The sequence below is a fragment of the Balaenoptera physalus genome, assembly GCF_965194825.1.
Source record: "Balaenoptera physalus genome assembly, chromosome: 1".
Lineage (NCBI taxonomy): Eukaryota > Metazoa > Chordata > Mammalia > Artiodactyla > Balaenopteridae > Balaenoptera > Balaenoptera physalus.
The window spans coordinates 52,256,042-52,269,496 of record NC_138882.1 but is presented as its reverse complement, the minus strand read 5'-3'; the positions used below and the strand labels follow the sequence as shown (position 1 = coordinate 52,269,496).

The 13,455-nt window shown below is 34.1% G+C and overlaps 2 protein-coding genes across 13 annotated transcripts in view; one reads left to right on the top strand and one right to left on the bottom strand.

Annotated features, from left to right (window-relative positions):
- Nucleotides 1-13,455, top strand: part of RALGPS2 (Ral GEF with PH domain and SH3 binding motif 2) — a 193,449-nt gene that overhangs the window by 92,504 nt on the left and 87,490 nt on the right. For all 12 annotated transcript variants that reach the window (XR_014264757.1, XR_014264758.1, XR_014264759.1 and 9 more), the window contains one exon: nt 45-171. Coding sequence is in view for 8 of the 12 variants with exons in the window: in XM_082465457.1 (XP_082321583.1) it covers nt 45-171 (127 nt within the window). In the remaining 4 variants the exon portion in view is untranslated. The remainder of the gene's footprint in view (nt 1-44; nt 172-13,455) is intronic.
- Nucleotides 2,613-13,455, bottom strand: part of ANGPTL1 (angiopoietin like 1) — a 34,056-nt gene continuing 23,213 nt past the window's right edge. The window contains exons 3-5 of the mRNA XM_082465601.1: nt 12,645-12,838; nt 11,055-11,325; nt 2,613-9,736 (exon numbers count right to left, since the gene is read on the bottom strand). Coding sequence (XP_082321727.1) covers nt 9,549-9,736; nt 11,055-11,325; nt 12,645-12,838 — 653 coding nt within the window. The 3' untranslated portion in view covers nt 2,613-9,548. The remainder of the gene's footprint in view (nt 9,737-11,054; nt 11,326-12,644; nt 12,839-13,455) is intronic.

Genomic DNA, 13,455 nt, shown 5'->3' with positions numbered 1-13,455 from the left:
AATTGGATTCGGAAATAACTTAGGCTTTTCTGTTTGTTTTTTAGTTATTAAGTCGAAAAGACAAAACTACCTTTGAAAAATTAGAATATGTAATGAGTAAAGAAGATAACTACAAAAGACTCAGAGACTATATAAGTAGCTTAAAGATGACACCTTGCATTCCCTATTTAGGTGAGTTACATCATGTGTGTTCATTATGCCTGGTTGTTGCTCTGCCTTAATCAGTAGTTTATATAAAATTCAATGTATTTTAAAAGTTTGTGTATCCTTTAAAGAAATAAAAGGATTGTTAAGTTGAAAAAATAGACTAGAGGAATGTGTTAGCTTATTACCTGGAGTGTATTTTCATTTCTTCTTAGAGATGGACCATATGGTAAAGCAATATGTTTTACCTATTTTAGTAATGCTTTTAAAGAATGAACCAGTAGTTTGCAGTGAAGTTTAATGCTGTAAAAATATTTAACATTAACTAAAGAAATTGATCAAAAGGTTTAATGAATTTATTTTCAACATCGTGAGTTCTTGCTTTATGTAGTTGGCAGATATTTTACAGTGAATTATGAAAAGCAGTCTCAATGAATATTGGTGTTACTGTTTTCCTGGAAGAAATTAGCCGTTTAGCTGTGGAAATTTAGCTCAGTGCTGAGACAGACAAATCTGTATTTGACATATTATTTGCCTAAGAATGTATCTCTTTACTGTATATTTTACAGTGTTGATGAATTCCAAGAAATATTGAACCTAATAACATTATAAGATTATGTTCAACAAAATATGAATAGTAATGCCTTATTAGGTATTTGAATAAAAAAGACTGAAACTATGCCTTTTTAAATGTATATGTAAATTTAAATACAGAAAATACTTTATATTATATATACCTAGTATATGCATTAAAATAAATTGGTTTGATCCCATGTAGAGAGTAATCAAATGATAACATTTGCTTTGTCCCAGTATCCCCTTTGCTCCCCTATCTCCACTTTGTCTTTTATGTAACGACTCATACTGGATTTCACCGTAACTATTTTTGAAAATAATGGAAAAACCTGTTACTTGTTTAGGAGACTCTACAGTGTAAACTTTGAAGTCTTTACAATACCAGTGACCGGAACACAAAGTAGGGACAAAGACAGTTGATAACACTGTCATTCAGCTGCTCTACGGCATCAGCCTTAGTTTGTCAGAGAAGACTTGAACTCATTAGACCATTGTGGGACATTCTAGAATTCCAGTGGGAATGGGGAATGTTGTACACCCTGTGTTGAAGGCAGAATACTCCTATGCATTGTATAGATAGTGGCCACTACATACCATTTGTCTGTTTCTTTGATAAATAGTTCAGGGCCATAATAAGCATGACTCAATCAGAGAGGCTGTAAGCTGGATATTAGGAAAGACATTCTGCATGTGCTCCACTTTTTACCACTTGTCACCTTGGCTGTGCCCATTCTTGAAAGATGTAATTTGGGTAGAGGAAGAATAGAGGATTTTAAAAAGTCATCAATGTCTTCATACTCCATAAAAACATAAACTTTTTATAGCATAAAGAACATTAGACTGAGAACTGGGAGCCATAAATTCCAAAATGGCTCTACCATACTAACTTTTCAAGTCATTGAATTGTCTTCTTTAAGCCTTGTTTTCTTTACCTAGAAGTAGCACACATAGGACCAGAATCATGTTCTTCTTAAGGCTGGCTGGGACCACAGTGGTCTCTTGTATCTAATTCACTTATATTACAATTGAGAAAACCGAAGTCCAGAAAGGTAAAAGAGCTGGCTCATAATCCTAAAACCTAGTTAATGACAGATCTGAAGTTCTGATCTAGCATCTTTCCAATTATAGCTGCTAAACTCTCATTCTAAAATTTACTGATTCTATGATTGTATTTTTTTCTCATCGAAATGTTTTTCTCAAATTTCATAATTTGTATTTTTTAGAAAAAGAGATTATTCCCTATTGAAAATGAGAAAATGACAGTATAAATCCTTGTGCTCTGATGTCTAGTTCAGAGGTCTTTGTTTTATATTTATTCACAGTGGAGACTTCAGTACAAGATTTGAAGTCGTCTGTGCATGTGCACATAAGCATACTCTCATGCACGTACAGGGGCGGGGTGGGAAATCGTTGAAATAGTGGGATCTGGAAAGGTTTTCCATTAAAGAATATACCCGTTTTCTCCCAGCACTGGTACCTAAAACAGAGTAATTGTTCCTGTGGGTTAAAGCAAATGAGGCAAATATTGAGGTGCAGAAGTTGGTTTGGAGAAAATAATAGAACCATGATCTTTCCTGTGTCTTCAGTTTGGTCTCCATTGACTCCTCAATTCAGTTCTTTTTCACTTTATATATTCTCATGACCCAGAATCTCCCTTCTCACTATTACCTGTAATTTTGTGAGAGGTTGATGCTAGTTATGTCTGCTTATTGAAATTCTCCACTTGTAGCACCAGTCTTTCTTGATTTGCCTTCTACATTTCTGGCTTTTGTTTTATCGACTTCTCTTTCTCTGCCTTTCTCTTAAATCTGTTCTTATAAAGGTCTCAGTCCACTTCTTTTCTTCCTCTATACGCTCACTTGGAGTAGTCTCATGCAGTTTTTTTCTGTATATCGCCTGATGACTCCCAAATCTTAGACTAGACCTGTACATCTAATTGTCTTTGTAATTCCTGCAGCCTGGTAACATTTTAGGTACTCAAATACTCAAATACTGATTGAATGAGATATGTATGGGTAACTCTTAAATTAGCATGTTCAGAAGTAAATTCATCATTTTCCCCCTTCTTCCATACCTGATCCCCCTCTTATTTCCTGGCTTAGTCTACTAGTGATCACAGTGTTGCATTATCTGCACTGCTCCACCACCCTAGAAACCTGGGGTTTTTGTTTTTGTTTTTTTTTACTGGATTTCCCCTCCTCCACTTCTTATATTCTCTGTTGAAGCAAGATGCATGTTTCTGAGGGTTATTCAAGAATTAGAAGCCAAAAGGGGTGGGGGGAATGGCAAAAACTTAAGTTAAAATAGAGAACATACACTTTAGCATCTACATAATTTTATACATTGGATTCTTCATATAATTATTCATCCCTATACCAGTTTGTGAAGAAGCATCTGAGAATGTGAGATGATTGTGGAACATTTGACACAAACACTTGGTAGACTTGGGAAGGGGAAGTGAAACACTGAAACGTTTGTCAGACAAGTTATTGTGACTCAGTTTAGTTCATTTCCAGCATGAAAATCGTCTTTTTAATGTAGTGACAGTTTCGTTTTATCGCAAAGTTTGAGATTAAATGTATTCATTCCATCTATCAAAACATACATGCTTTTCCTAAGAAAATGTGAAGCATTTTCAACTTCATACAACTTTTTGACTGCTTGATTTATTTATGTCATAGAAGCTGGTTCATGTTCTCATTCCTAATCTTCAATACCGAAGTGTGTTGAAGAATGAAGATTTTACAATAGTTTATATCCTGTTAATATTTACATTGTTCATATTTTGTTCTAATTTAAAATGAATTAGGATTGTGGTTTTTAAATTTAACTTTTCTTTATTTCAGAATTTTTTCCCAGTCATATTAAACTAGGCCCAGTGCAGATAGATGCCAAAAATGTCAACATTTACAAGATGCTGTACATTTGATAGGAGAGAACCTGTCCCGAAGACATTTGAAAGATAATGCTCATTATTCATATTGGTAGCTTCTATTTAACTGTCTCTCTTCAAATATACAGAATTTGCATAATGCTACTCTTTATCCATTATGTCTGCAAAGGTTCTTTTGGAACAAATGTATCAACCAAAAGAATCTATCTACAGTGCACAGAGAAAAGGTGAAGGCTAATTATCTATTTCTTAACATGAGAGACGTGATCCAAACTAATGGTGCTTTTGCCCCTAAGAATTATGATCAGAACCAGCCATTCTTTGTGAAGCTTAAAAAAGAATATGGAGGTTTGTATGCTGACGAAACTCTTATTTTGATACTGCCAGGTTTATTTATAATTCAATGTGGATTAAATTATAAGAAGTAGAAAATGTTTTCTTGGCTTTCAGCTCATCATCCCTTGAAAAATTGTCTCTTCTGTTGGTTTGCATTCAAGGTAAAAATTAGTCAGCCTGGACAATATAGTGAAAAGTTCTTAGACTAAGGATAGAGTTTTTCTGGAGAGAAATAGTTTGGCAAATCTCAAGGAAAAAATTGTTTTATATGAGAATTATTGCTTTAAATCTGAAAATCATTAACAGCACTCATTTGTTCTTGTCATTGGAGAACAATCTTAAGGAGCTTATTGAAGAATTTGGCATGGGAAGTTTTGCTTTGCTGGAGAGAGAGAAAAAGAACATTGTGCAAAAATAATTCAGTTGTATGAAACATGATAAATATTCTTTCATGTGCATTTTCTAACCTCATTTCTACTTTATTTATGTAATTTTGGGAAGATGCAGTAGCTCAACCAGCTTAGGTGGTTTTCTGAGAAGGAAAGCATATGTTTTTAAAACTATGGAAATAAGTTGTTGCAGTTCTATACATTGCTTTCTATTAAGTAGAAGCAGAATGTTACAGAGAAGTTTTTTTAAACTCTCCTGCCCTTCTGTAGGACATGAGTACACTGTTTTGATGTGTCTACGTATGACTCTGTCTCTTGTAGAGGAAGTCCCCTGCCCCAACTTAAAGATTTTCATAATAGGCCTTTTTTTTTTTTTTTTTTTTTTTTTTTAAGAAGAGAAAAGCTGTCCTTATATCCATCTGTAATATGGGATATAGTGCCCCTCTCATCCCCTGTCCTCTGACAAGCACCATTTTGTTTTCATTAATCTCTTTCCCTCAGCAGTGTATAAGCCCTGAATTTGTCTTGGTCCAGGGCTCTATGTTTAGCATCTAGAATAAAAGCGGGCACTTAGTATTTAACCCTTACTGGTTGACTTAATTAATTAAATGATCCCTTTCTGGCTCTTCCCATTGTTCCAGCAACTTCATTTGTTTTAAATACAATACATTTATTTGTGTGCACTTTTTTATACAACTCCCTACCCACCCCCAGTTTTCTTTTGGTGCATCAGCTGGCCATCCAGTGTTTGCTTAGCACTATTCTTGGTGATAGATGTGGAGCAGGGATCGAAATGGACTTTGTTCCTTCCTTTGTGGAACTTAACATCTCTTTGATACCAAAGGCTCAAGTTGATGTCATTACCTTGTGAATAATCTCTCCTACACCCTGTGTCATGGAAGAGGTACATAACATTACCAGGCCTTGATAATGGCGTCCTCATCACAGCTAATGAGATGTTTAAAACATGCCTAAACTTACAAGGCCATTCAGATTTTATCTGATCCTCTTTTATGTTTCCCTAGTTTTTAACCTATGTTGATCTCTTAGTAGAATATAGTTCTTTAGTTTTACGTTAGTTTGAGAAATTTTTGCTAATCTGTGTATAAATATTTTCAAAAATAATAGCTTTTTATTCACATTTCTATTCAGATAATTTCAACAAAGTCCAAAGCTTTCTGCAGCTCTCTGGGAATTAATGAGATTGTTTTCCTGCCCCTTTGGTAGAATTTTACTTGGTTAAATGTATAGAGGTCTCTGGCACTGATCTCAAAAATGCCTAATAGTCAAAAAATGTCATTGGCTTTTCATATTTTAAGAGTTTTATTCCATTTTCCTTTCTTTGGTTTAATTTGTATATAATACACACCATGGATTACTTTACCTTATTCTTCTCATTAAGATTACATATTGAATTCTAAAACAGCAATAAAGCATGTTCAGTCATTTTCTTTTGAATCTTGAGAATGAGCTCTGACCAAATGGCAGCTAGCCCTAGCTTTCTCTTTAGCCAAAATTACATTCCCATTTTCCATTACCTCATTTATATCCCCTTTTACCCTCATTCTTTTTTATATATTTAAAATTCTTCTAACATTCTTTAATGGTATATTTTCTGAAGTTTACTTTAGACCACTCAGAGACTTGTGATATAAAAGGGCTGGGGATGGGGTTACATTGATTTCTTTCCCATTTTCATAGTTTTTCTCTTAAGAGCCTTATATCTTTAAAAAATATCATGTGTAGAAGCTATACAGATCTGCATTTTAATCATAAACAGAATCAGGTTCCCCCAGTTCCAACAGCTTTGCCAGTAGTGTTTCCAACAGCTGATATTTCAGTAATGCATTTTGTAAATTTTTTAGCAAACCTTAACAGGAGACTAATAATAAAAATCTTAATAAGTAACATTTATTTGCAACTTAATCCTCTGTGCCTAACACTGTATACTTTACATAAATTATCTAATTCTTAACAATTTATAAGATATGTGATATTATTCATATAAGTGAAGAAACTGGGACAAGGGAGGTTAAATTCACTTGCTATAAAGATATGCATTATAACCATTTCATTTATAGTTCAAAGAAAGCATTGTGGAATTATATTAATATTTTGGAAATCTGTCTTTAGTTTTAATTTTGAGTTCATTCTTCAGTCTTTCCTGTAATTATCTATAGAATTACGATGTAATAACTATTGACCCCACTGATAAAATTGAAAACTGAGCTTATTTTTAGATGGCTTTTTTGAGGAGGGGTCATGGCATCATCATAAGTGGAGTCATTCTTTTCTTACTTAGTTATTTTCTCAGACACTAAAATAAAAGACTAAAAAATTGTTAGGATGTAATAATTTTTAACTTACCATTGATTAATTTAAGTATATAAAAATCATATCACATTAGTAAAGATTTACAAGTAATTTGAAACATTTTCATGATTGTGGAAGTTTTTACAGGCTTATTATATTATTACCAGTAGGAGTCCTAAGAAATATAATGCTAGAAGAATTAGCACTCCTGTATCATGACTCATAGAGTCAAGTGAATATTAGACTGAAAATTTGATCTTTTTACTCAACCAGGCTTGGAGCCTGAGGATGAGCTTGTTAGTTCATATCTACTAAATTTCAGGATGGTTTCTAATAGTGGCCTTATCCAATATCTCATGTTTTAAAAGTCTACTTCAGAGATGCCAAGTTTCCTTGACATTGATGGTATCCCATTGAGTGGAGAATAGAGTCTTAAGTCATTCTTAGGATAAGCTTCATTTCATTTATTAAAAATAACTAAGCATAAATAATCCTTCTATAAACCAGCTGCAAGGTTATAGCTCAATCTTACTGAAGGTCAAGCAACCACACCTTATTCCTTGGTAACCTGTAAAGTAGCTAGCTGTCGGACCTTGCCTACCATACATGTGACTTATCTAATCTCTCACAAGATTCTCGTTAGGCTGAAATCCCTTACTGTGGCTATTCTTACCTTAATTTTTCTTATGGCCCATTCTCTTAACTACCTGCCATAACAGCTGGCATAGCTCTGTTAGGTTTGCAAATGAAGATCATGGATCAGTGTAATTTTGCACCTGAAAATTTGGATATATTGTTTTTTAGTACATTTATTACTCACTCTGTGCAAGGCACCATGATAGGTAATGCAGAAAGTACATAGATGAGCAGTAGTAATCTGGTAGTTAAAGGCTACTGAGTACTTACTAGTGTCAGGCATTATTCTAAATGTTTTACCACATGTATTACCTCCTTTGATTTTCACAGTAACTACGTGAGTTCTAGGTACTGTTGTTATCTCCATTTTATAGATAACAAAACTGAGGCAGGAATAAATAAATTGCCCCAGGGAACACATGTACATGGTAGATTTGGGCCACAAACCCAAGCAGTTCTGCCTTTAGGACCTATGCTTAGCTATGATATAATACTGCTTCTTATTCCTTGATCCCAAGGAACTCAGTTGCCTAAGTCATTCTCAAGCTTTCCAGGAACTTCAGAGCAGAGCTATATCACCTCTATAAAGGAGAGCACAATGGACCCTGTGGCCATGGCAGTTAGCATTCAGCACAGTTTTCTAGTTTGTTGACTTTCACATGATTCTAGCTTTAATAATATTCCTCTTCTGTGAAAATTCTCTAAGACTTGTCTTTAATAGGGTTTTGGATGTTTAAGTGAAATGCTGTAGTTCTGCAAATAAATGGAATGCCCTAGTAAAATTTTATTCAGTTAAGATTTGATGAAACAATTAGATGCCTAATTTCACCCAGAAATCTTACAGCAGATTTTTCTGGTTCTGGGGGTGGTGGAGAGGGACTTTAAAGCCATTCTGAAATGACCATAGGTAAAGCAAAGAATAACATCAGGGTTTGATGTTCTCTTACCTTCTTTCACCAGAAGTTTTATTTTGAGATGTGGCAGAGTAAAAACATTGGTCGTGTTGATGGATTTGAGTTGTTCAGATAATTATCTTCAGTTTTGATTGGTTGAGCAAAAGTCTCAAGATATTTCTCTAAAATTTTTAGTTCACAAATGAATTAAGGGAAGGTCAGCTCTAAGCAGAACATATTTCTAGAAGAAAATTGTTCTGGAAGATTGGTAATAAAGTTGTTAGTTGCAAAGATGAGTTAAAGACACACACACACACTGGAATTGGCAGTATGAACTAGCCAAACCCCTGTGGATTCCATTCTGAAGCTGTTGAATCTCAGTATTGGAAAAATATCTAACAGTTTCTTGAAGTTGTTTTAGTCTCACCCGTAAGTATGCAGTAATGCTTGTAAAGCTGTCCAAGCTTTCTGACTTGACTAGCAGACAGGTTTTTTCTAAATAGTAAAGATCAGTAAATTAGGGAGGGAAAAGTATTAATAAATAAACTTAGAGTTATAATTCAGTTCTTTAAACCATTGGCTCACTAAATATTCTGCACTTTTGTAATATCAACACTTTACTAATATAACAACATAAAATAGATTTCAGGAGATTTTGATGTTCAGCAAATCATATGAAGATAATATTGAAAAATTCATTTGTATATTTCTGTTTTTATAAATTGACCATTTAAATACGGCATATGTTATTTTTTTGTTTTTAAAGATATGTATTTTAATACTGTGGGTTTCTTAATTCTTTGGGGAAATTGACATAAAATATATTGTTAAGAATTCATATTCATTTCATGTGAAAGGCACAAATTCAATTTGAAGTAACTTTTATTCAATGCAGAATGTTGGCAAAACTAGAGTTTTCTTCTAATTTCCTGTCTATATTTTTATAAATAAAATGTATTATTTTGCTGAAATCTTAAAATTATTTTTCCATTGGAAGTTATAGCATTTTCATAAAGTTTTTAAATAAATTGATAAGGATCTTGAACATGATTGAATTTTGATTTAAAATAAAGCTAAAATTTGTTTTACATTGTGGCAAATATTTACATTTTACAAAACAAACTTTGCCTGTATTTAGTCAATAATATTTTTAAAATAACTTGGATTATAGATACAAATAATCTTCTGCAGTATATTAAGGGAAGATGAAACTACATTCATAAATCCCCTTTTATAGTTGTAGTAAAATTCATTTAAAAAACTATATCTGTAGAAATGAATTGTGCAAAATAATATACATGTAACATTTACATTTTTAGGAACTGAAAAATAGAGTTCTATGTCATTTAAATTGGAGACTGTCTCCCTTCAGTCAATAGGCTTGATCATCATCTGAACTGCTCTCAAGGAGTATGAGCCACCTCGGTATTCAGCCCAAAATATTCCGTCTTGGTACTTGCTTCTGTAATGGCCTCCTCTGTACCATACTCCATTTAGGTTAGAGTGTGCACAGGCATTGTACCACCATCCTCCTTTATGAAAGTGGGCGCAGTTTCCTTTGAGGAAAAAATATAGACATCAGAGTAAAAGTTTCTTCTAAGTGTGGTACTCTGTAAACCATCAAATACTTATTCTACGTTTAGAACAATTTGAGTTTTTCTTACTGATTTCAGTTACCTTCATAGTGTTGCTTCTTCATTTATTCTGTAACTGTTGCTTAAGTATCACCTACTTGAAAGATCACTTGAATTGCCATTTTTATTTTGCCCTTTGCTTATTAGTACATGCTTTTTTGTTGTTGTTGTTAAGTGATTTAATTTTCTGGCTAGCAGGGTAAATAAAATGCAAGTAGATTTTGTGTGTAAGAGAGAGAGTTTGGAGAGATTGGGAGGGAAGGATATGGAGTTGCTAAACAGAGTAAAGTTTGGGGAAAATTGATTTTCAAAATAGCAAAAAAATAATATGAAATAGTACTATCAGCAATCAGATGAGTTTCTATAAATAAGGCATGTATTATGATCATATTTATCTTCCTTTTTTCCTCTTTTGCCGGTGTGAAATAGAGACCTATGTGCTGCTTGCCAAGACTCAGCTGAACGTAAAAATAAATCAGCTTTCAGGGGTATGTCTTTATCAGAGCCAGAAACCTAGGTTAAAAAGGCAAAAGTATGTGAAAATTAAATTAAAAGTTATGTGGATGGCCTAAATGAGTCTTTCTAAAGAGACTATTTCCCCTCTGAATAAAGCTTTTTTGCTATTCCTATACCACATAATGCAGTCGTCTTGCTAGTCCCCTATACCAAGAAGTGCCTTTACCCCATGTACCCAAATGGCTTGTTTCCTTCACTCCCTTCAGGTAACATTCAAATGTTACCTTTCTTGGCCAACCCACATAAAATGGCACCCACCCCCTGTTCCCTTATTCGGTTTTACTTTTCCTAAAGTACTTGTCACCACCTAACAAATCATCTTGTCTCCTTCTAGAAGGTAAGTTCCAAAAGGGCAGGGACTTTGTTCACTGCTGTGTTCCTCAGCACCTACAACAGTGTCTAGCACATGGTAGGGGTCCAGTGGGATTTGTTAGCAATTTTAGGCAGCTGGACGTTTTATTTCTAGACGAGTATATTTTGTTTCCCATCCCCACCCCATCAAGTTAGAACAACAGAACCTTGTTCACAGAGTTCACACTTTGGGATTGCCTTAGAGAAGAGCTCCTAAAAGCTGTTCCTTTCAGCAGGTTGTATTCTCTTTGACTGAGTCCAAAACGACCTTTCTGAAAAGACTTTAATGGCAATACTTTAATAACAGGGTTCTATTTAAAGCGTAGAAAGTGGTGATTCTACAGAGAATACACATCAGTTTTTTCTTACTCACCTGCATACATATCTTTATCTCTGTCCAGTGTGGTGAACTGTTTACCATTATGCCACATCATAGAATCCCCAGCATTCCCCTGGTAAGTTCCCAGGCGCAGTCTATAGAATTCACTTTCAGGTTCCAGGCGAAAGCTGCTATATTCTGCATAGACTTTTTTATCACTCCAGTCTTCTAATTCAATCAACAACTTATAATTATCTTGATTGCTAAGCATATAGATGTTTTGCAGTCCAAGCCAATATTCTCCATCTATGTTTCCAAATCCTTTCTGTTAATAAACAGAGAGCATGCTTACATGAATTAGTATAGAGATAGTAAACTTGTTATAGACAAGTTTTAAACATTTGATAGCATAAAAATATTGACAATTTAAGTGGTAATGTGACCTTCCACTTTTGTAGATCACCTGTTCTACTAAAGTCCCATATAATCACTTTGTTTTGTTTTGCTTTCTCTTAATTTGTCAGCATTTATTTGCACAACTAGCTCCAAACTTTACAAATAAGACAAAGCAGAAGGGACTAAAATTATTCATAGCGACTAAAAACATTAACTAGTAAACTACCCAGGCCCTTAAAAAGGGTTCCTGATTTCTCTCATACTCATAAAAAGAAACAATTTTTTGTATATAGATACTGTCCCCACCATAGTCAAACAAATAGGACATCTAACATTTTTATGATATTCAATAAAAATGATAGTATCTGTTTTAGAACAAATTATCTTCTTTGACTCTATTAGAAATAAAATTAGTAAATGTAAGAAGATAAAACAGTAATCTTCAAAGCTCCTTCTTTGAAAGATTGTAGGTTAATATTTGAAAAAAAGAATAAATTAATTAACTATCCTATTTCAGTAAGCATTTGCCATTGCAGGTATGCAGCAGAATATAAGTTTGGTAAACCTGATCTTAACGCTAAATGTATTTTCAGGAGGGTTGTGTTGCAGGATTTTTTCCCCTTGTTAAAGTAGAGGACTTCCGGGACTTCCCTGGCGGTCCAGCGGTTAAGATTTCCCCTTCCAATGCAGGGGGTGCGGGTTCAATCCCTGGTGGGGGAGCTTAGATCCCACATGCCTTGCCGCCAAAAAACCAAAACATAAAACAGAAGCAATATTGTAACAAATTCAATAAAGACTTTAAAAATGGTCCACATCAAAAAAATCTTTTAAATAAATAAGTAAGTAAGTAAATATAAAGTATAGGACCTCCAGAACATGACCATTTTTCTAGGACTGTTTACCTCTGATTAAATATACTTGATAATGGGTGCAAACGTGGTCATGATTAAAAAAGCAGTTGTCTTCTTAGAAAATGAAATTAGGATCAGTCTTTGCAAAGAATTAAATACATGTGTAAGTCATTCAGACTGAAAGGAAACATTTTAAAGTACATCTTCAGTTTCCTTTCTGCGTTTTAATTTTGACTTTAAAACCAGAGATGAGAATTGTCTTTTTGACAAATGCAGATAATGAAAAACATATGGATAGTTTTTTTTTAACTGTGCATCTTATTTATTGCATATAATGACTATTATTGCAAGAGCTGCTTTGTTCTACCTCTCCCCCACGTCTGAAACACTGATTTACCTTATAATTTTCCCAATTTCTGAAGAAGTTGACAGAGCCATCTGTTCTTTTCTGAATAACAGTCCAGCCCCCAGGATCCAAACTGTTCTCACACCATAACTGCATTGGTCCATTGCTGTTTTCAGGTTTGATCATATAAATGCCACTGACTGAATGTCCAGCTTCTTTTGCATGCTGACAGTCTTTGAATGGTCCTGTAATCAGAATATCTTTGATTGCCAGGAAACTTAATAGGAAAAGAGCCATATTAAAGTAGTTTTTAGTCAAGAGTCTTACCTTTGTATCTTTCTTTACAGATACCACTTTTTATGTATTGTGTACACAATACTCTACAAGTTAAAGAAACTAAATTTATATTTTAAAAAACAACTAAATAAAAGAATTACCCCAGTCCCACTATCTGGAACATTAACTTGTTTTATCTTCCACTGTTCTTGCAAGTCTTCGTCCAAATACGTACATTTTTGTATTGTTATAATTCTAACACACATAGAAAATTGGATTCTGTCTTTTTATTTTAACAAGCATTTCCATTGGACTACAGTCTCCACTCTAGCACTTACAGTAGCTGTAATATGCAACCTTTGATGTTGATATATCATGTTTCTTCCACTGCCATTAGACACTGAGGTTTTATCTGATTTTTTTTTTTTTATAAATTTATTTATTTATTTATATTTATTTTTGGCTGTGTTGGGTCTTCGTTTCTGTGCGAGGGCTTTCTCCAGTTGCGGAGAGCGGGGGGGGGGGGGGGGGCCACTCCTCATCGCGGTGCGCGGGCTTCTCACAGTCACGGCCTCTGTCTTTGCGG